Source organism: Rosa chinensis, chromosome 6 (assembly GCF_002994745.2).
Source record: "Rosa chinensis cultivar Old Blush chromosome 6, RchiOBHm-V2, whole genome shotgun sequence".
Lineage (NCBI taxonomy): Eukaryota > Viridiplantae > Streptophyta > Magnoliopsida > Rosales > Rosaceae > Rosa > Rosa chinensis.
Genome location: NC_037093.1, coordinates 8,788,524 through 8,810,540, shown reverse-complemented (window position 1 = coordinate 8,810,540; position 22,017 = coordinate 8,788,524). Strand labels below are relative to the sequence as shown.

At 41.0% G+C, this 22,017-nt stretch overlaps 4 protein-coding genes across 4 annotated transcripts; all 4 read right to left on the bottom strand.

Moving 5' to 3' along the window:
• Positions 1-861, bottom strand: LOC112170759. The gene is made up of 2 exons (XM_024308064.1): positions 678-861; positions 1-287 (listed from the first exon to the last, which is right to left on the bottom strand). Exons 1-2 carry the CDS (start codon positions 859-861, stop codon positions 1-3), a joined length of 471 nt encoding a protein of 156 aa, XP_024163832.1.
• A 951-nt stretch (positions 862-1,812) lies between these two features.
• On the bottom strand, positions 1,813-4,668 carry LOC112170758. The gene is made up of 4 exons (XM_024308063.1): positions 4,264-4,668; positions 4,043-4,169; positions 3,514-3,951; positions 1,813-2,009 (listed from the first exon to the last, which is right to left on the bottom strand). Exons 1-4 carry the CDS (start codon positions 4,666-4,668, stop codon positions 1,813-1,815), a joined length of 1,167 nt encoding a protein of 388 aa, XP_024163831.1.
• A 5,074-nt stretch (positions 4,669-9,742) lies between these two features.
• LOC112171878 lies at positions 9,743-10,404 on the bottom strand. Its single transcript, XM_024309005.2, has one exon. It carries the CDS (start codon positions 10,321-10,323, stop codon positions 9,985-9,987), a length of 339 nt encoding a protein of 112 aa, XP_024164773.1. The 5' UTR covers positions 10,324-10,404; the 3' UTR covers positions 9,743-9,984.
• Positions 10,405-18,265: 7,861 nt separating this feature from the next.
• Positions 18,266-21,565, bottom strand: LOC112171877 (probable beta-D-xylosidase 5). The gene is made up of 5 exons (XM_024309004.2): positions 20,850-21,565; positions 20,446-20,615; positions 20,255-20,352; positions 19,377-20,141; positions 18,266-19,134 (listed from the first exon to the last, which is right to left on the bottom strand). The coding sequence occupies exons 1-5, from the start codon at positions 21,534-21,536 to the stop codon at positions 18,488-18,490; spliced, it is 2,367 nt and encodes a 788-aa protein (XP_024164772.1). The 5' UTR covers positions 21,537-21,565; the 3' UTR covers positions 18,266-18,487.
• Positions 21,566-22,017: the final 452 nt, after the last annotated feature.

Here is a 22,017-nt window from a genome sequence, read left to right as displayed (position 1 = left end):
CTAAATTACAAGTCTAACATAAGACTTGGATCTGGAAACTTCACAAAGATCATCAAGAAATGCAGTAGCAGCTTGGGGAGGAGGGGAGTCGAATACGACAACACCATGGTCATGATCAAGTCCTGATTTAGCAAGAGCATCCGCTGTGCCATTGCATTCTCTGAAAATATGCATGAGGTTCACAGAATCGAATAGAGAAAGCATGTGTCTGCAGCTCTTAATGATAGCACCAAGAGGGTGGGATTCAATATTCCCATGAAGAATTAAATTGTCTAATATTGCATAGTCTGATTCAATCTCAAGTTTAGAGATGCTGAAATTAAATGCCATTTTAAGGCCAAGAACAAGACTCCAAGCCTCAACATCTAAGAGCAACTCCAACAGCTTCTCTATAATTTTTGTATTATAGGGAAGCAAAAGTCAAAGCTTTAAGCAATTTTTCTTCTTCAACTCCAACAGATTCCCTAGTTTACAGCAATCTCTAAAATCTCCAAATTCTTCCTTAAAATTTTAGAGATTGCTGTAAATTTAGGGAATTTTGTTTTCTCTTTCCTCACTTTCTCTAAAATGGAGATAGTTATAGGGAATCTGTTGGAGCAAAAGAGGCTCGTTTTTCCCTAAAATAGAGAAAAACTAAAATATGGGGAAGCTGTTGGAGTTGCTCACTTGACTAATACCAAGGTTGGCCTGAAAACTGCAGATCCAATCCTCATTATAATCTCTTAAGACTCCACCAGCAGCAATGCAACCATTAGTACAACATCGAGCACCATCAACATTCAGCTTTGCAGTTCCAGGGAGAGGCTTTTTCCAAGACAAGATGTTGAAATAATATTCACTAGTGACATTGACAGTTCTCATTGGTTGATACCATTCCAAAGCAGCATTAGAAGCAATTTGGCTTGCATTGCAGGGTAATGAAAAGAAGGCTAAAAAACAACCTTATTCCTCCATTTCCAAATATACCAGCATACGAAAATTAAAAGACATATGACACCATTTTAGACCATGAGGACCAGAATTTTTGCAATGAAGGTTACCAGCAGTGGCGGAACCTGAAACTTCTCAATGGGGGGGCCAAAAATATTGATAAATTTTTTTTTCAACAATTGATATTTACTATAAAATTCAAATACAAACAAATATTGAATAACAAAAACGAAAAATTATTTTTTCTTCATTTTCGATGCCATATATTAAGCATCCATTAATATTCTCCTTTAAATGCGCCTTAATTAATAATTTATAGAATTCTATAAGCTAAATAAGCCAACTAATGAAGTTAATTATTATAATTATCAGTTTACAAGGAGTAATTAACTGATTATTGTTAAGACTTCAATTTTGGGGGGCCATGATTGTAAATTATAGTTTAATTTACTTTTAATTAGGATAAAAACACAAGCCAATCAATAGCTTAGCAGCATTTTTCAAAATAATTGGGGGGGGGGGGGCCAGGGCCCACTCCGGCCCCCATATAGTTCCGCCATTGGTTACCAGCAAGCCATTGATGCCAAGTGAAATGAGAGAGGTGTCTTACAGAGTTAGGAGGGGAAATAGCAGTCCAAATAGGCATAGACTTAGCACAATCCCTAAAGAGGTGTAACATAGTTTTCGTTTCAACTCTGCACACAAGGCAACAACTATCAGATGTTAGATTTCTCCTGACACGCTGAGCATTAGTGAGGAGTTTTCCTTGAGTTAGAGTCCAAGTAAAAGTCTTAAGCTTAGGAGGCACATTAAGTTTCCAAATAAAACACCATTGAGTCTGCAGAATATCATTGAAATCAAATAAAGAATTGTAGGTAGACTTCACAAAACTCCATTAGAAGTTTTTCCCCAGATTTGAACATGCTCACCACATCCATCAAAACCAGGGGGAACAGATATAATCTTGTGAATAATGTCTGAAGGTAAGCAAGAAGATAAGAGTTTCATGTTCCAAACATTATTGTCCCAAAAGTCGCAAACTTTGGCATCAATATATGTTAATTTGACAATCAGGTAACCTGTAAGATTGGAGGGAAGAATGGAAAAGCCAAGAACCAGTCCAAAAGTTGATTGTTCTCCCATCGCTAACTCTCCAAATGAGGCCTTGCTTAAATAATTGGGCACCATGGGCAATACTTATCCAGGTACTAGAACAATCAGTGGGAGGAGAGTAAGTATATGAAAATAAAGAATCCTTGCTCAAGTAGTTTCGCATAAACATAGAGTGCCAAAGACCTGCATCATTGTTAAAAATTCTCCAAGAAATTTTAGCCAGCCATAGCTTGATTCATTTCAGCTATTTTCTTTATACCTAACCCGCCAAGAGCTTTAGGTTTGCAAACTTGATCCCAGTTGACAAGATGAATTTTCCTTTTCTCTTCGGTATCACCCCACAGAAAATTTCTGGTAAGCTTATCAATGTCATCACATAATCTAGTAGGAAGTTTAGTGGTTTGCATAGCATAAATAGGAATCGATGAGAGCATAGATTGAATCAAAATAGGACGACCAACCATACTTAAGACATTAGATTTCCAACTAAATAATCTATTCTACACTTTATCAAGAATATTAGCATAAGTATGCCTTGTAACCTGAGAATGTATAAGAGGCACACCCAAGTTACTAAGATCATTTGTGAGAGGTGAGCCACAGATGGTTCCAATGGCAGAAGCTAGAGAATTTCTAGTGTTTGGAGAGCAATAAATCAAAGACTTTTCAAAATTAACTGCTTGTCTACAAAGAGAGCAAAAAATATTAAGGCATTTCTTTAAAACCGTAGCTTGCTCGATGGAGGCTTCAACAAAAAGGATAAGGTCATCTGCAAAGAATAAATGAAAGATTTGCAGTCCTGCATGAGAAGCTTTAACTGGCTTCCATTGTCCTACATTGATAGCAGAGAAAATTAGATGAGACAGTTTCTCCATACACAACACAAAGATGTAAGGAGATAAGGGGTCTCCCTACCTAATTTCTCTTTGAGCTTTAAAAGTTCAAGTTAATTCACCATTAAGACAGATTTGAAAGATGGTAGATGTGATTTTAGTGCATAATAAGCTTCACAGTATTATGATGGAGTTGTATTTCGTACAAGATATTCTCAATAAAATTTCATCTAAGCTTATCATAAGCTTTGGAAAGATCAATTTTCCAAGCAAAAAATCTTTTTTTCCCAGTGGATCTCCTAAACTTATAAAGGATTTCTTGAGTAATTAAAACATTATCAGAGATTTGACGTCCAGGAATATAACTGACATGATTAGGGCTGATGAGTAATTGCATTAGAGGTCGAATCCTGGCCACCAAAATTTTTGAAATGATTTTGTATACAGTTGTACAGAGACTGATAGGCTAAACTGATGCATATGCTGGGGGCCAGTGACTTTGGGAACAAGAGTGATCAAAGTGTGATTCAAATCAGGTATAGTACTAGTGTCAAAAGTATTTTTCACCATACTAAAGACATCAGGAGCATTAATATTCCAAAATTTCTGATAATAGATAGTAAGGAAACCATCATACCTGGAGCTTTTAATCCTCCAATTGAGAACATAGCTTTTTTAACCTCATTCATGGTGATTTCAGCAGTGGTAGAAGAAAGGAGTTGAGTCTCAATGATTGGAAATAGGTAAGGAATAAAAAATCTTAATTCATCACCATTATTATCAGAGAAAAGGGATGTAAAAAATTGAACCGCAATACCTTTCATATGAGCCATATCACAATGCCATTCTTCATTATCATCAAACAGACCTTCAATCTTATTTTTCCTCCTCCTGATAACAGTAGTCAAATGAAAGAATCTTGTGTTTCTGTCACCATCTTGTAGCCACTTATCTCTAGATTTTTGTCTCCATAAAAGGCTTTCTTGATCTCTGATTACTTCATACTCTTTAAGGAGATCATCTTCAAGTTGAATAAGGAAAGGATTATTGCTCTTATCCCGAGACTTCTGAATACCTGCAATCCTAGTCAGGAGTCTTCTTTTCTTCTTGAAAATGTGACCGAACACATTAAAGTTTAAGAGTATTAGCGAGATAAGAAGTTTTACCTTGGAAGTCACCAGGAGCAGCATTCCAAGTTTGAGCAATAAAAGGAGTAAAATTAGAGTGAGTGAGCCACATGGCTTGAAATTTGAATGGCATAGCATCACAATTACTCAAGTTATTTGAGTGAAGCTGCATGAGAATTGGATAGTGATTAGACTTCATCTTAGCTAGGTGTTTAATAAAAGCCTCAGGGAACGCAATCCTCCAATCACTGCTACAGAACCCTTCTTTCCAACCTTTCCTTGATTCTACCATTGGTCCAAGTGTAAGCAGAGCCTTGGAAACCAATGTCAATGATACCATTCCTATTCACCCAATCTCTTAAACCACCAAAGAGACCAACAAGAGATCCCATATTTTTATCAGAACTGTCAAGTAATTCATTGAAATCACCAATGAGAGCATAAGGAAGACCAGCTGCAGCAAATACATTCTCCAAATATCCCCATAAAGAAGCTCTCATGGAATAAGTAGGACTAGCATAAATAATAGATAGAATCCAACTAGAAGCCCGAGGTAAATTAATCTTGGCAGTAATAGCCTGAGAATGGGCATCAATCACATCAACAGAAAGCTTGGATTTGTCCCATAAGAGCCAAATACCACCTGAAAATCCAGTAGCTTCCATGATTTTATGATCAGAGAAACCTAATTTCTCAAAACATTTTTTAGCTTTAGAAAATTGAACATAAGGTTCACATATGACAATAATATCAACTTTATGAATCTGAATAAGATCTGAAACATCAGAACTAAATTTATCACTACCAGTCCCTCTAACATTCCAGAAAATAGCTTTAAACATTGAGAGAGATGGGGGAGGAGTGGGGATAATCCCAAAAAAATTCAAGTATCCCCCATATCCTCCGCATTGGAGAAGGAGGATTTGAAGAAATATCCTCAAAGATCATTGCAAAATTTTGCACAACTTTATCAACAAATTCAGAAATTATTTGATCATTGCATGTAGAACTAGAGGTAGAAGTGTACACCTGCATATCATTAATTGAAGTAGGAACTGGCTGAGGTGGGCAATTACCAAATGCAGCAGAAGCATTAACATTCGAAGAAGGATATTTATTGTTGCTAAGCAAGGAATTAAGATCAGGAAACACAGAAATTTTAGCACCAGCTTGCACCATATAATTTTTAAGTTTATGAGCTTGCAATTTAGAATGGTGCGATCTGGCTGTACTATTCTTCATTTGGACTCTTGAAGATTGCACAATATCATTAGTGATGTCTTGAAGAGGTTTCACCTTCGAAGGACCATGAGGGAAAGCATCAATTCCATGAGCATCATTAGACTTAGAAGAACTGGCCTGGCTTGCATAGTTTTATCTTGAACTTTCTTCCAAATCTTAGGAGTCTTAGCAGGGATTGTTTGAGACTGAGTCTTCAAGCTAGAAGGCGAAACAGTGGAATTTACCTGCATGGATTCATCAATACCATCAGAACAAGACTAAAGCAACTCAAATCTAGACCCAGAAGCAGAATTTTGCTTATTATTTAGAGAAGCATTAGGAGGCTTTCGCGTAGTTTTATAAGACATTAGCGTCCATGGTCCATTATCATTTTTGGTCTCAGTAGGAGCAGTCTTTTGCATAACTACTTGTTTTTCAGAGGAGGTCGAAACAGTAGACTCATTAGGAGTTGCAGGGGCCATAGTATTAGGCATATGAGTGGTCTTTCCATTGTCAGGAGTAGCATTTGGTACAGAGTTAGGTCTAGTAGGAGCATCATCATTCTTCACATAAGGACAAAAAGCTTTGACATGTCCATAATAGCCACAGTTAAACATATCATAGATATTCCTTCATAAACGACACCATATGCCTTGCCTTCAACTTCAATGAAAGATCTTAAGTGGTTTTTGTAGATCAATTTCAACATAAAGTCTAGCAAATTTTCATCTAGACTGCTAAAGTCAACTTGTCAACCTTAACCATGGAGCCAAGCATACGACCAATTTTATCCATAGTGAAGTCTTTAAAATATCTGAAAGGAAGACCAAGGATTCTAACCCACGCAACCATCCTGCTAATTTGAGCATGGATTGGGTCAAAATCAGGCTTCCACTGTTGAACAACTAAAGTTTGACCTGAGAGAACCCATGGTCCTCCACATAGAGCAACACTCATATCTTCAATCAATTGAAATTTAACAACAAAATAGTCATTAGGCAGATCAATCAATTGCCAGGGTCCTTGTGGTTTCCATTTACGGGTTAAGTTACGATACATAGAATCAAAGGTATAGGTAGAGTTTGGCTTACCCATAAGTTTGATTATGCCTCTAAGCAGCTTAGAGGCATAGCTAAGCGGCTCAGTAATATTGTCCAGAGCATGAGAATCAGGCTCCGAATCAGTAACTTGGCACGCCATGATTTTATTGCATAAACTGTCATTGATACGAACACGCTTGAAGGCCGATGGTGAATTTAAATCTCCTCCGCCACTCCCCGAAGGGAGAGCGGAGAAGGCAAAGATCGACTCCGACGTCGTCACCAGGGGACAAGAGTGGCAAAGGCTAGAGACTAGAAAAGTATTTTGGTAAGGCGAAAGCAGTTGTGAGCGGCCAAGGGCGAAAGGTCAGGTGGGAGAGAGCGCGTGAGGTGCGTTGTTTTTTTGTTTAGCTTCTTTTCGTATTACCACATTATAGGTTTCGCAAGGATAGAAACCTATCTTTTGAGGAACTTGGCACAAAAGGAACCCCCATAGAATCACCATCTTCTTCCTCGTAGCTACACAAATGATTAAACTCAAGTGCGGATCACTGCTCTAATAATTCAGCAGTGACCAGAGGTTGGAACTCGGATCCTTTTTTACAATGAGATGAGCCTTCCAAGGTCAAGTCATGGCCACAACCGAGGAGACGGTAGCTACTTTTCGAATTGCTCTCCTAAAAGCATATGTGTTTGTGTTTTGATCTTTGCTTCTTGATGGCATGGTATAGCAAGGGAACCAACCCTTCCTTACACTGCTTTAATTTGATCAAAGGACTTGTATCTTCTTTTTCCCTTCCGGTTCTCTGAAAATGAAATCGGTTAGGTGTATGTAACTTTTGTCTCTGTGTTCCATTTTCGGTTAGTTGTTCTGTTTTTAGATAGGCTAGCTAGTAGGAATTCTGGCCGTTGAGGGGAAGCTCTCAGTTTCAGTGCTCCCGAATTGTTGTATGGATGTTATAACAACTTTTTTCTATATGTAGTTTATATAGATGGCAAAGGGAAAAGATCTACAACAATGGTATTTTGTTCTTTGTAGCTAGAAGAAACTGATATTCCTTTTCTTTTAGTTCTGAACTTCTAATGCAACCAATGTTTTGTTTCTTAGGCCTGTAACAGACGGATATTCTTTTGCCCCTCTCAAGTTTCCTTATTCTATTACTTTAATAAATAAATAAAACAATTAAAAGTTTCCTTATTCTGTATGGGTAGAAAAAAAAAGCAAAAAGAGAAAAGTTTTCTGTCATTCTACACTCGAGTAATTATTTCTAATAAGAAAAAAGAGTGGGGCTATTGCAAATGCTAATATTTTCTACATTTAAAATATGTATCAATGGAGTCATTAGTTTTGAGATATTGACCAAATTTTTTAGGGAAACGGAATCTGGTTCCATTAATATCAACGACCTCACTCGGTCAAGCTAGAAGGATCCGAAAATCCTTCATAGTACAACTCAAAGCGCAATATACAGAATCTAAACAAAGCGAAAACCGAACTAAAAGTCCAAAAGCAAAGTCCAAACTAAGAAAAACAAACTAGGGAAAGTAAGGAAAAAAGCATAGACCTACACAACCCCATGCAAGCAACCATCATGTCGCTTTGACGCCTAAGACCATTATGGTGTACATCGCAGCAAACATCACAGAAAAAGCTTCCACATGGCCAATGTAGGTCAACAAACCTAACCCTCCAGGAGAGGGGGTATCTTCCTCCACGACAGCCACTTCCAGAGCTGGTACAGGCTTGGGCTTGTTCCGGTGACCACGAGGACGACCCTTCTTCTTCTGCACCTTCCCCACAACAACAGGAACCTCCACCAACCAGTCACCAAAATCCATCGGCCCAACTGCCAACTTCAGCCGCTTCCCAGCCTCAGCCCAATCATCCTCACGTGATTTGCGCAAGCCCAAAACCTTTTGTTGAATCCCCCCTACAGTAAGGAGCCCAGCAGCCTGTCCCACCGGCCCATTGCCACTTAGCCCCACAGTCGACCCTAGTTTGAAACTAGGATTGCCCGTGTTTCCAGCCAAGAAGATAGGAGTACTAGCTCCCTGAGCCTCCGCCTCCACCAGCCCAGAGCAGCCATCAACCAGCCTCGGAAGATCCGAACCAGTTTCAGTCGACCTGGAAACCACGAGCGTCGCTATCTCCGATGACGGAGAGTCAGCAGTCACCTGCACCGGCACAGCAACCACTGACGACGCCAAACCCTTGTCGCAATCCGCACCGCCATGATAAAAGAAACCACAGTCCTTACAGATCCCATGGCATCTCTCATACTGAAACTCTAGCTTTACAGACAACTCCATCGTGAATCCGACAGATTCGTTGCACAGAGTCCTTCCTTTGCAGTGCCACCAGATCAGCCCTAACAAAGCATCCCAGCACGTTTCCAATCCGGGTCAAAGCTCGTATGTTGCGTAGAGCAACACGCAGGCCCTTCACCACCACCTAGACTTCGAGGGATTGCAACGGGATCTCAGACAATGGACCCATACCATCGTAGTCCGCCAGCAAGAGCATTGAATTGCTATAATACCATGGTCCACCGTAACGGATACGATGCTTCTCCTCCTGCTCCTTAAATTGGAACACAAAGATCCCACCCTCCTCTTGACGGATCAAGACCTTCTCCTTCAGCCACCACACCCCGGAGATCACCACCGTGAATGACGGCACAACCACCTGCTTCTTGGATAGCAGTCGGCCGCACAAGAAAAAAAAGGGGTCATGGAGTGCTTCTCCGGCCCCCTCCAAGCTCACAACGGCCTCCTCCGATAGGGCAAGAGTAGCCGCCGCTCCCTCCTCCGCCATCGCTTTGGTAACTCTCGATCAATTTTTCGGCTAGGGAGGAAACCCTAGCAGTGCAAAAGTCGACTTTTTGTAAAACGGTTTGCAATTTGAGATATTGACCAAATTCGTTTTACTTATTGTTGTTTTAAAGGGTAATGTAATTTATTCAAAACAAAAAAAAGGGCAATGTTATAATGATCAAACTAATGACACTAAATTCATGTCGCTTTCGAGTTTCGTTATGATAATCCATTTTGATCAGGTCATCGAATTTAGATCATATTCAAATGATCAGATTTGATTGGCCATACATTAGATTGAACAACTACTCCAATCCCACGAACAAATAAATAGGGAGCCTAATTCTTTTTTTAACAAGATTATCACAATTAAAGTCAGTGGAATACTAGAATTACACATAACAAAACATCATTGTGATACCCGTTACTTAAGTAATCCTTCCTTTCTTTTTTTGAGAATAAGTAATCCTTCCTTTCTTTTTTTGAGAATAAGTAATCCTTCCTTTCTAGTTATGGAGATCCTAAAAGTTCATGGACCCTGAGTGAAAAAGAACAGAATCCCTTTTATCATTTTGTTGGTGCACACATTAATTATGACATAACATGGTTAATTACTTCAGTGTAATCCTCCCATAAAATTGTACAAATTTCAAGAATCAGACAGTATAGACAATCCAGATCATAATCTACAATTGATTATTATTGTTTAATTACATTCAAAGGTTCGAATCCACCGACATTACAAAACAAAAACATATCATATGCTACAATACAACTTCGACAAGAAATGAACTTCTAGTGGCAACCCCATCATCGATCATGATGAAGCTCCACCTTTGAACTCATTCTTCCTGCCTAAAACCAAAACACAAAAAAAAAATCAATGAAATTTTGGGATCTCATAATTCACTTGTACTTCCTGCTAGCTGCTTGGTAAGGATAGAAACCCTTCTTTGATCCTCCAGGCAAGGAAGCCGCAGCTGCAGAAACAACACTTTCTTCCTTGTAGCTTCGTGAATAAGCAAATTGAAGCTCCGATCGCTGCTCGAACAAGTCAGCAGTGGCAGGAGCTGGGAACTCAGATCGCGTCCGGCGGTGAGATGACCCCTCTAAGGAGTCATTGCCACCGGTGAGGAGATGGTAGCTCCGGTTGGAGTTGCTCCCGGTCCCGGAAAATGACCTAAACTTGTGCTGAGGCCTTTGCTTCTTGATGGCGTGGAGAAGATAAGGAATCAAACCCTCCATACTCTTTGCTTTGAACTTTGAACTTTGTCTTGTGGAAAATTATTGAGCTCTGGATATCAATGTGTGACACAAGGTCGTTAAGAAGCAAATACTTATATACTAGTAGCTGAGCTGCCCAGCCAAATCCAAAGGGACGTGAGGAGGAAACCAAGTGAGGCAGGTGATGCATGGTGGAATGACGATCAGACCCTTTGAAAATGGCGAAGAATTGGGTGTTTGATGGGGACATGAGGGTAATCCTATTGGGTTTTTGGGTCTACATGTTTGACAATTATGTGATTAGTGTCGTGGCACATTACATTTGGGTGAGATTGAGATGGCATTGAAGGTTTTGACTGGTTGATGCCAGTGTTAGGCGGCTATGCGCGTCAATGTTTATTAAGATTTCAAAGGCACTAGCAAATATAATATAGACTTCTTTGACCAAGAGAAGGAGGAGTGGTTGTTCTGAGAAAGAGTACTACTCACTATTGGGTACTAGGGAATATGATCTCGTGCTTAAATGGAATTAAAATGATTAGATATAGTTTTATTTGAAATTTTGAGGTACTAATGGTCCAATTCCTTGGAATTAAATTTGTAGCATCTACTGGCATGGCATGGCAAGTTGCAATATACGTGGCTCGGAAGGTGATTGAAAAGGAAGAGTGGTCTTGGAGGCAAAAATGATTGCTTTGGACGTGCTAATTAAGTTTTCGGCTTAGATGATTGACAATTTGAAGTTTGTGGCTTAGATATTGACAATTTGTGGATGATATGTGTCATAATGAAAGAAATGGGATTTTTGATTTAACAAATTTTGAGACGAAACTGTCTTTTTATTAAGAAAAAAATTACTGAGTGTTGAAGGAATATCGATTTAGTGTGCCTTATCAAACTAGGAGTAGCAATAGGAGAGAAGGTTCTAGATTTCCCAATCCTACACGGATTGGTATTCCTTGTAACATTAGAACTAGCACTTTGTAATCCCTATATATAGGGCTCCTATTCTCAATAATAAGAACACACAATTCTCTCATCAATCTCTCTCAAAATACATTATACTTAAACACGTTATCAGCACGACTCTAACCACAAAACAGAAAACCAAAACTCATTCACAAAGCAGCCCCTAGCCCGAGCTAGCCGAGCCTTCGCTGCAGCCCGAGCACCCGTGTGCTTGCAACCTTGCACAGCAGCCCCTGCTGCCCCCCCTTCCTGCAGCCCTGCGTTCCAGCCTGCTGCCACCGAAGCATCCCTGCTGCGCAAACAAGCCAACGCACACCCACTGCATCTTTTTTCCGTTCCTGTGCACATCCGTCTACTTTCAAGCCTCGAAACGTCTAGTTAGGAAGCTCAGATCGAAAAACTTTCTTCATCAAAGTTGTTCGTCTCTGTCTCTTCCATCTAACCTCCGAATTTCAGCCTTATCGGAGATATATTCAGATCTGTACACCAATCGAAGTACAAGCTGTTCAGAACAGAATCTGCTCCGAATTTTCAACAAGTAAGTTTTTAAATTAAAGTTCCTGTTTTCGAATTTTAATTCCTCCTTCTTTTTCTTCGGGGACTTGCAACCTCCCCTCTTCTACATCCCACCTTTCTTATAACGTGGGTTCGATTCTTGAAAAGCGGAATCGTGGGAATTCACGCAATTAACGAACTAAGAGCGTTCGTAAGACTTCGGACTAAGAGCGTCCGTAAGCATCGATTTATGACCATATAAACATCATTGTTTCGGTCTAATCCAATCATTCTTGGAAATCGATTTCTTGGTAGCATAGCTCGGAAATCTTATTATTTATTAGTTGTCGTGGAAGTTTTAACTCCGAAACTAATATATTTCTTCTTCTTGATTTCAGGATGTCGAAGCCAAAGCTTGACTTTCCTATCCTTGACTCAACTGGCTCGGAATATCATAGTTGGGTCACGGATGTTGAGAACCACCTCACTTCAAAAGGGATCCTACCCGTAATTCAAGCACCAAATCCCGACCTCTTATTTGAGCGTACGGCTACAAATAATGCCACCGCTCTCATCTTGATGAGACGCCACATGGATAAATCGCTCCGATTGGAGTACATGGCAATCAAGGATGCTAGGGAATTATGGGTTGCGCTAGAAGAGCGATTTGGTAATGTTCAGGATACCCTCCTCCCCGACTTGAAAGTTCAATGGGGCAATCTACGATTCGCCGACTTCAAGTCTGTAGCTGAATATAATTCAGAAGTTCTACGCCTCAAAACCATGTTGGGGTTCTGTGGACAACCTGTCACAGAGCAAGAACTAATTGAGAAAACTCTCTCCACCTTCCCCGTCTCAGCTATTTTGCTATCAAAGCAATATCGAACAGAATTTAACACTGGACGGATCACGAGGTTTCATCAGCTAATTAATATCATGTCTGTAGCTGAAAAACATGATAATATCCTCGTGAAGAATTATAATTCAAGGCCTATAGGAACTAAGAGTGTTCAAGAGGCGAATTATATTCATGCACCCAAAGGAGGGCGCAAGGAGCGGAACCCTAAAAATAAGGGACACAATGGACGTTTTGGTCCATATAACCGCCCTACAAAGGAAGGTAATCGTCAGAATGAAGGGCGAACACGTGGCAATACATGGCAACGTGGGAGAGGAGGCCGTGGGGCTCCAGGACGTGGAGGAGCCACCCAAGGCCGTGGGAATGGCGCCAATTCTTCTAGGGGACGCCACCCAAGTGCAAATAATGCACCTCAATTAAGGGGAGGAAATCACAATGACATGTGTCATCGATGTGGATCAAGTGAACATTGGTTCAAGCAATGCAATGCAAGCAAGCAATTAGCTGCGCATTACAAGGCATATAGAGACTTTAGAGAGCATGAAGCCTATCTTGCCGAAGCAGAAGAAGATGGTGATGATGCCAATGTCAATCTCACCATAGCGGACTTCAAATCTGACAAAGAATTGCACAAAGATGCTGCAGATTTTGATTAGTATAGTCCTTAGTTTTACTTCCAAGAATTATGTAATGGCAATATGCCTTAGTCAATAAATGACATTTTGTATTAATTCTATCTTATGTGGCGCATCGAATTAAGTATGATGTCTAGGACAGTAATTGAGATTAGTGGTACTTAAGAGAGCTTCGCTCCACCGACATCTCTCTCTACTTTCCTGGTCATATTTGATTGGAGTTACCAAACGGATAGAGTGACTACGATTTGTCTACAATTTGATTTTATGTTGGATTAGATTTTGGTCAAGAAACTTTGATGTAATCATTGGCTATCATTAATAAAGTATCGACTTATTTTATTCAAATGTCTTGGACATATTCTAAATTCGAACTTTATTATTTTTCAGTATGTTTCCCGGAGAGCTCGAATGCCTCGTGGACAGTGCCACTACACATACCATCCTTCGAAACAGGCAGCTATTCCTATGGATGGCGCCTACTCGATCTTCTGTGACTACGATGGCTGGACCATCTCAATTGATTCATGGTCGAGGACCAGCTCAATTTATGTTGCCTAATGGCACTACTTTGAATGTCACCGAAGCTCTTTATGCTCCTAGGGCAGGAAGAACCCTATTGAGCTTCAAAGATATAAGAGCCAATGGTTTTCATGTGGAAACACATTGTGAGAATGGACAAGAGTTCCTTTGCATCACCTCTAATGACTACGGACATAAACGAGTCTTAGAGAAACTTATGTGTCGCTCTAGTGGGTTGTATGCAACCACTATTCGAGTCATTGAATCCAACCATGTCATGAGAGATGATTTATGGGATTCCGACACATATAGGCTTTGGCACGACCGTTTGGGACACCCAGGTCGTGACATGATGATCCGTATATTAAAGACTTCACACGGACATCCCTTTTTCAGAACGAAAGGAAGTAAAACTCGAAATTTGGATCAAGGAGGAGCACCTGCGCCTCACGGCGCCTTCCCCCTTCAAGTCCGGCCACCACTAGCCGGCGCCGCCATCCCCCTGCGGCTCCAGGGTGGCTTTGACGCCACCCCTGCTCCCCTGACTCCAATTTCTGCTTCTAAAGTCAAAAGTGACTTCATGGCTCAACCAAAATCCTCATTGGTTGTTTCCAAAGCCCATCATTCGTTCTGCAAAGCCTGCTCTTTAGCAAAGTTAGGATCGAGACCATCCTATGCAAAGGACACCAAAGAAAATATACCATTCTTGCAAAGAATCCAAGGTGATATTTGTGGACCTATTCAACCACTATGCGGACCATTTAGATATTTTATGGTGTTGGTTGATGCATCGACACGCTGGTCACATGTCATGCTATTGTCCACAAGGAACGCTGCATTTGCTAAACTCCTAGCACAAATAATTAAGTTACGGGCTCACCACCCTGATCATCCCATTAAGTCTATAAGATTAGACAATGCTGGGGAGTTTACATCAAAGACTTTTGATGATTATTGCATGTCCATTGGGATTGATGTTGAACATCCTGTTCCTCATGTTCATACCCAAAATGGTCTCGCAGAAGCCACCATTAAACGACTACAAATGGTTGCTCGAGCATTGGTGATGCGCACCAATCTCCCTATTTCTGCTTGGGGCTATGCAATATTGCATGCAGCTGTGCTTATTCGTCTGAGGCCCACTGCTACTCAACCCTTCTCTGCGTCCCAGATGGTTACTGGGTATGAGCCTGATGTCTCACACTTACGCATATTTGGGTGTGCAGTCTATGTGCCTATTGCGCCGCCACAGCGCACCAAAATGGGTCCTCAAAGACGATTAGGCCTTTATGTTGGATATGATTCTCCAACGATTATCCGCTACATAGAACCCTTGACAGGCGATCTCTTTACCGCTAGATTTGCTGATTGTCACTTCGATGAGACAGTCTTCCCGTCGTTAGGGGGAGATAGGAACATAAATGTTCAACAGGAACGACAGGAATTGTCGTGGTCTGTCCCCACTATGTCTCATCTTGATCCCCGAACCGCACAGTCAGAAATTGAAGTGCGGAGAATTCTCGATCTTCAGAACGTAGCAGATTCGATGCCTGATGCGTTTTCTGATATCGCTAAAGTGACAAGATCACACATACCTGCTGCAAACGTGCCTGCAAGGATTGATGTCCCTAAAAGTAGAGGACATGACGCCAACTCAAGAATGCATGAGCATGGCGCCAACGTCCCATCTCTCAATGATGGTGACGTTATGGCTAGGCCCACGGCTCCCGCCAAGAAGCGCGGGAGGCCCATAGGTTCGATGGATTCTCGCCCAAGAAAGAAAGCGAGTTCGGCACAAAATAATCCATTAATCATCGATGTAAATAATCCATCTCATGAGAATATTCCGGATTATGGTTATGTCCAAGAGACATCATTGGGGGACGCTCCAATGTCAGAACCAACTCCAGAGAATAGAGAGATCTCCATAAATTACACTAGTGTACATGAGATGATGGATAGAAATTCTATGGCGATTGATGATGCATTTGCATATCATATTGCAAAAGGAATCATAGAATATGATGATATCGAACCTCGCTCTGTTGAAGAATGTCAACGAAGAGCAGATTGGCCTAAATGGAAAGATGCGATCCAGGCTGAATTGGATTCACTAACAAAGAGACAGGTATTTGGGCCTGTAACGCAGACACCCCCAAATATAAAGCCTGTTGGCCATAAATGGGTCTTTGTTAGAAAGCGTAATGAGAAAAATGAGGTTGTTAGATACAAAGCCCGCCTTGTGGTGCAAGGTTTCTCACAACGCCCTGGAATCGACTACGAGGAGACATATTCTCTCGTAATGGACGTTATAACGTTCCGCTACCTTGTCAGTTTGGTAGTTTCCGAAAAACTTGACATGCAGCTTATGGATGTGGTTACAGCATATCTCTATGGGGATCTAGATTCAGAGATATATATGAAGGTTCCAGATGGACTTCAATTACCCAAATCAAGTGGCTCTAAACCACGGAGCGCGTTTTCAATAAGATTAAAACGCTCACTATATGGATTAAAACAATCCGGACGGATGTGGTATAACCGTCTAAGTGACTACTTGATTGGGAAGGGATATATTAACAATGAAATATGCCCATGCGTGTTCATTAAAAGAACAAGTTCCGGATTTGCAATCGTAGCAGTTTATGTCGATGACATGAACCTAATTGGAACTCTAGATGAGTTGAAGGAAACTGCTAAATACTTGAAATCCGAATTTGAGATGAAAGATCTTGGGAAAACACGGTTTTGTCTCGGTTTAGAACTCGAGCACCGTAGTGATGGAATCTTGATCCATCAGTCTGCATATACTCAGAAAATCCTAAGGCGCTTTAATGAAGATAAAGCAAAGCCTACGAGTACTCCCATGATCGGCCGTAGTCTTGAGCCCGGAAAAGATCCGTTTCGTCCAAGGGATGAGGACGAAGAACCATTAGAGGCCGAGGTGCCCTATTTGAGTGCAATAGGCGCATTATTGTACTTAGCTCAATGCACAAGACCGGATATCTCATTCGCAGTGAACTTGTTAGCTCGACATAGCTCTGCGCCAACACGCCGCCATTGGATTGGTATAAAGACAATCTTTCGATACCTAAGAGGTACGATTGATATGGGCCTATTCTATCCCTACAGAGAGAAAAGGAATGACGGAAAATTGGGATTGGACCCCAAGAGGCAAAACGCCCCCGTCCATGGAATGGCCGCCGGCCATGTTGCCGCCGCCGGCGCCGCCACCGCTCATGGTGGCCGGCATTCTCCTATCTCCCTCCATCAAAACGACAATGATGTCTTGATGGGTTTTGCTGATGCAGGGTACCTCTCTGACCCTCACAAAGGTCGCTCCCAAACTGGTTATGTCTTTACCATGGGAAGCACTGCGATATCTTGGAGGTCTACAAAACAGACCCTTGTTGCTACTTCCTCAAATCATGCAGAGATTATTGCTCTACATGAAGCTGTACGTGAATGTGTATGGCTAAGGTCCGTAATTCGACACATTCAAGGAAGTTGTGGTTTGAAGTCTACCACAAATGAACCTACATGCATTTATGAGGATAATGCAGCTTGTATTGAACAAATGAAGTTAGGTTTCATCAAGGGCGACAACACCAAGCATATATCGCCTAAGTTCTTTTATAATCAACAACAACAATCACTCCTAAAGATTGAAGTGAATCAAATCCGATCAGAGGATAATGTAGCGGACTTATTCACTAAGTCGTTACCTAAATCCACCTTCGAGAAACATGTGAAGAGCATCGGATTGAGAAAGTTATCCGAACTCCCACGATTATAGCAATCAGGGGGAGATATCGACATCAGGGGGAGTTATGATGTCTACATGTTCGATCTCGAAGAGTGAAGGACGTGTTGTGCTCTTTTTGTCCTTCGACCAGGGTTATTTTTATCCCACAGGGTTTTTGTTATCTGGCAAGGTTTTTAACGAGGCAACGGATGAAGCGTCACCACCAAGTTTGAAGCGGCACAAGGGGGAGTGTTGAAGGAATATCGATTTAGTGTGCCTTATCAAACTAGGAGTAGCAATAGGAGAGAAGGTTCTAGATTTCCCAATCCTACACGGATTGGTATTCCTTGTAACATTAGAACTAGCACTTTGTAATCCCTATATATAGGGCTCCTATTCTCAATAATAAGAACACACAATTCTCTCATCAATCTCTCTCAAAATACATTATACTTAAACACTGAGTATAATCATTTCAGAGTTAAAAGACTGCTAACCGAAAACGATCATTTAGAGCGTGTTAATCACGGTCTGATAGAAACATAGAGACACAATCTACATGATTGTCGTCCATGGTTGTCAGGTTACAATGTATAAAGTCTATAACTTGGAAAACTCGATACAGAATGTTGATGGGATATAAAGTCTACATATACGGTCCATTTTCTACATAAATTGCTTGAACCCAAGTACTCAACTCCTAAAAGGTTGATTAATTTTTATCATCCAACATAAATATCAAGCTTACACACTCTCCAGTATCATTTATAATTATATAGATATATAAATCTGTTGCAAGCTACCTTGCAATACATGAACCATAGTCATTTTCCCACCACTTATTACAATCAGTTATAGACTAAAACAGGATACAAAAGCCGTACTCCTTTTCAAACCATGTCACTAGCTTGCAAGTTAAATAGCTAACAAGCTAATTTGCTACTATAAATTTTAGAAACTCTACATCAGTTCATGTTTCTCAGCCAGCCTAACATTGAGGTAGTGCTTCACTTGTTGCTCGCTGGGAGAGCCGACGAGAATCGTGTGCAGCCCAGTGACTAACTTCCTCTTCCCTTCACTATCCACAAGGTTCAGTCCCTTGCACACATCCACCCTCATTGTCAATGGCTTTGTCTCTCTATTCTTCACCTCCACTCTTTCAAAACCCACAAGCTGCAACTTTGGTGCCCCAATCAACCCTTGTGAGCGTGGTGGTTTCCAAAAAGCGAGCACCACGTGGGAGCCATCCATTGGCCCTTTGTTCCTCACCCCAACAACTAGATCAAATGCTGAACTCTGGCAATCTATGCTTGATATGTCAATTTCTTGGGTAGTGCCGGAGTTGGGTTCCAATTGAATGTTATTGTGTGGGTTGAAAGTAATAGTGGAGTTTGGCTGGATGAGTAGGGTGGAAGGCGCATAGATTATGAACTTAGAAAACGTTGAATAGCTGAGCCCGTGACCAAACTCATAGACGGTTTTTCCGGTGTAGAACCTATATGTTCTTCCAGGATAGTTTCTACTAGTGTTGGCCCTCATGTTCATGTCTGTCATTGGCACCTGGTCTACATACTCCTGTGGGTACCATGTAAAAGGACTCTTCCCAGCTATACATGGTAAAAAGGAAAAACAAATCACTTATTAGTAACAACAGTTAAACTAAGTAACAATCATGAACTAAAAAATTTAATATGTTGTCACATTGTCATTATTTTAACTACATAACATAACACGTCTTAGATTAACAGTTTGACAACATAGCATGTCAAATTAACTGTCTTATAACATAGCATGTTAGATTGACACTATGATAAAATAACATGTTAGATAGGTGACAAGAGAATGTTACCTGGATTATAGTCCCCAAATATGACTTGAGCTATGGCATCTCCTCCCTCTTGACCTGGATACCCAACCCATAGAATCCCTCCTACTTTGCTCAAATTTTTAGCAAACGAAACATCAATTGGACCAGCTGACATAATGACCAGAATTACTGTTCCATTTGTTGCATCAACAACTTGCTCCACAAGCTTTTCCTGAAAGCCTGGTAGAGTCAAGTTCTCTCTGTCTAGACCTTCTGCTTCAATGGACTGATCAAGCCCCACTACTAACACCACTGCATCAGCTGTGGCAGCAGCCTGAACCGCTGCCCCGATGAGGCTTTCATCAGCACATTTTACACTGCTACACCCGGGCTCATATTTTGCTGTCGACACATACTTTTGTAGCCCTTGTAGAGGACTAGTGTAGCTACATGGTATTCCAGCATAGTTGCTTATCATAACCTTAGTGGCATTTGCATTAGGTCCAATAATGGCCAAATTCTTGGTCGTAGTAGGGGACAAAGGAAGAGCTCCATTGTTATCTAGCAAAACTATGCCCTGCTTGGCAGCGTCAAGTGCCAACGCTTTATGTTCGTCACTGCAAACATCCGATACCCCAAGGTTTCCGAATTCCAGCAGTTTCGGATCACCATCAAAGAAGCCAAGCCTCATGAGGACTATGTAGTTGTATATCAAGGACTGATCAACAACAGATTCTTCCACTTTCTTCAAGTTGACTGCATTCTCTGTGTACTTCCCTAGATAATCCCCACAGTTCATGTTTAGACCTGCATAATCACATTGCAATATGCCATGTAACATAGCATTATGGGTACCAAATATTTCTCACAAGATGGTCAGAAACTGTTTTGGCTGCAATTGCAATATATTACTACTCTACCTGCTTTCAAGGCCAGGGCTGCTGCATCCTCATGTGTTTCAGTATAATGGATTGCATCATAATAAACTTCCACAGAATCACAGTCAGAAACTATATATCTGCTCATAAATGCACATGATCATAGTCACTTCATTTTTCGATTCGCCGCACTTAATTATATCTAATTATCAAAAAGAAAAGAGAAAATTTACCCATCTAGACCCCATTGGCCTCTGACTACCCCTTGAAGCAGGTCTGGGTCAGCACAGGTGGGAATCCCATTCACCCTATTATATGAACACATGACACTGCTAACATGGCCCTCCTGCACACAACTTTTGAATGGTGGCTGGAATGTATCCTCCATGTCCTGTTTTGTCACCTGCATTCACCTCAAGTAGTTTGATTAATCATTTCCGACGAGCTTTTTTGCATCTTAATTAAGAAAAGTGGATTCTGAATATGAACATCGAAATGCATCTTTACATTCAATAAAAGAATAAAGATGGTTTGATTGGTTTCTGAATATAAAGTATTATTAAGAATTTGATATTCACTCAAGAAAAAAAGATGGTTTATGAAGAAACATAGATAACGATGTTGATCCTATGCTTACCTGAGCATCAAAGTGAAATCTATCAACACCTTTCCAATTATCAATATCATAAGCAGTGTAATGCTTGCAGCAACTTGAGACCTTGAGCCTATCACCACTGGCATTACCCTCACCAACGTCTTGGAGACCCTTGACATAGTTCACTGCATAATTTGACACCACTAAGGGGTCCTCCCCCGGTGTCTCTTGCGTTCGACCCCATCTCGGGTCACGGACCACATTGACATTAGGACTCCAAAATGTCAACCCAGCTAGACCCAAATTGTACATGGCTCGAGCCTCGGTTGACACAACTTGCCCCATCCTCAACCATAGTGATTCATTAAAACTCGCTGCGGATAGAATCACTGCTGGGAAACTAGTGGCACCAGGCACCGTGGCATTAAAGCGAGTGCCTGGGCCAACATTCGAAACACCATGGAGTGCCTCGGACCACCACTCATATTTAGGCACGCCTAGCCGAGAAATGCCTGTGGAGGCATCCACTAGTTGTTGGACCTTTTCTTGGAGAGTGAGGCGCGAGACCAAGTCCTTGGCCCGGTCCTCATAAGGCAGGGAAGTGTTGCAAAAAGGAAATTGGCTAGTTGTGGAAGCTTTGGTGTCACATGCAAATTGTTGAGCTACAATGGGAACTATTAGGAGAAATACTGAAAGTGAAAGATGCAAGAGAAGTACTTGGTTCTTCATGGCTTCTATAATTTTTGGTTGGAGAGTTTAAGCACAAGCATTTGTATTTATACTAGAAGCTAGAAGCTAGAAGCGTAAAGTTGCTTTGAGCTTTTCATCTGTTTTACTACAACTGGGTGCATGGTTGCTTGTGAATTGAGAAAGCAGCTGTTACGCCATTTCCCTGTTTTCGGCGGTACAAAATGATTTATAGGATGCTTAAACAAAACAAAAGCTTCTTTGGCTCTCTCAGTGGCTCTCTACTCGATCATATCCATGGAGAATATGCAGTACTCACAAATTCATATCTTGCCATGTGAATTATTGGTCCCAGTCTACTTGGAGACAACAATTTTGGTCTATAATAGATTATATTCAAAATTAAGAAAATTAAATTAAATTTCACCCTCAAATTTTTTAAGAAGTCTCATGCTTCCGGTTACCTTCCCCTTATGGCCTTATGTCGTAGGCCTTTGAACCAGATTTGTCTCTTCGAGAAACC